Genomic DNA, 1,489 nt, shown 5'->3' with positions numbered 1-1,489 from the left:
GGCAATGAAACGGGAAGATTTGGGGTGGGGCTTGCAGCGCGCTTTGAAGTCGTAGGGAAGACAGTCACAGGCCTGCCGGGACCCGAGTGGCTTGCCATTTAGTCTACAATGGAGCGTTGGACGGGTGAGCATCGCGGTTACGCAATTAATGCTTATTATCAAAATGGCGAGAGTTTAGTGCAAACGCGACGGGATTTTTGACAGCATTTTAACATACCACGTTACCAACCTGTTCCGTCAGACAATGCGATTAAAATATGGGTAAACAACCTCGAGCAAACTAAATCAACGTCTAGAAAAAGAGGTGGTAGTGCCAGAACGATTCGAACCCCTGAAAATATCGAACGTGTTCGACAAGCAATGTTAAGAAGTCCACGTCGATCGGCCATCCGTCACGCCACACGCCTTCGAATAAGTGACAGATCGGTGAGAAGGATACGCCATCAAGATCTTCGATATCACCCGTATAAAATACAGGTTGTTCAATCTCTTCACCCGGGTGATTATCAACAGCGTCTCAGATTTTGTGAGGTTATGCTTGCCAGGTTGGAAGAAAATGGTGGTAACAACTTGTGGATGAGTGATGAGGCACACTTTCATCTCTCCGGTTTTGTTAACAAACAAAATTTCATGTACTGAAACACCTCTTCATGCTCAGAAAGTGAAAATATTTTTTCAACAATAAAATTATTTACGAAATCTTCCCGTTTCATCGCCGAACCCTGTACATAATCAGTTCGTTTTGTTATTAATGTAACAAGATTCCAAAAAGCTTTTGACCATCATTTAGACACATATATATATAAGCATTTTTTATACTAACCTGACATGAATCTGAAAAGGGACCAACCCCTTTAGCACAAATCATTCTGTCAGTGAGAAATTCGTACCCGGTTGTCTGTTTGCAAACACTCTTTTTAACAATGCTCAACGTGGTTTCTTGCAATATGAGGGAAGTCGATTGAGGTATGAATGGTATAGTGACGCCCCAACCAGAAACCTTCACCATTTTTCCAGCCAAACTTTCTCCGCCAACTTTGGAAATTGATATCGGTTGAATCCTGCTTGACAGCGGCAGGGCCTCTACTAATTTTATGACCGCTATGTCATAATCAAATGTGGCAAACTTTGGGTGAGGGATGACCTTGTCGACATCTAATTAAAAAGATAGGATCTGCAACTTTCGTAGAATTTATTATCATTACTATATGAAACATTTTCACATTTCAATAGTGGTTAATATATAAAATATTAATATTTTTCATTATTATTCATTTTGATATTAACCACTATTAAATGTCAAAGCGTTTCATATATATATAGTACTATAGGGTTGTTCGGAAAGTCATTTCGTTTTTTTTTGTGGAAATGAAAGACAGTTTTCGTATAATAAACAAATACTTTATTAAATTATATATTGACCGTTCTGGTCCAACACCTTTTGCCATCTTTCTGGTAGTAGCATAATTCCACGCTCATAAAATTTTTG

General features: G+C 39.0%; 1 protein-coding gene across 3 annotated transcripts in view; it reads right to left on the bottom strand.

The window, feature by feature from the left end:
- LOC108738922 (trypsin 3A1) overlaps window positions 1–1,489 on the bottom strand; it is a 16,849-nt gene that overhangs the window by 2,216 nt on the left and 13,144 nt on the right. For all 3 annotated transcript variants that reach the window (XR_003231213.1, XM_018472538.1, XM_025974969.1), the window contains exon 3: window positions 824–1,155. Coding sequence is in view for 2 of the 3 variants with exons in the window: in XM_018472538.1 (XP_018328040.1) it covers window positions 824–1,155 (332 nt within the window). In the remaining variant the exon portion in view is untranslated. The remainder of the gene's footprint in view (window positions 1–823; window positions 1,156–1,489) is intronic.

The sequence above is a fragment of the Agrilus planipennis genome, unplaced genomic scaffold, assembly GCF_000699045.2.
Source record: "Agrilus planipennis isolate EAB-ADULT unplaced genomic scaffold, Apla_2.0 scaffold118, whole genome shotgun sequence".
NCBI classification, from domain to species: Eukaryota; Metazoa; Arthropoda; class Insecta; order Coleoptera; family Buprestidae; genus Agrilus; species Agrilus planipennis.
Note: the sequence above shows the minus strand (reverse complement) of the source record. Positions and strands in the feature narration are given on the sequence as shown.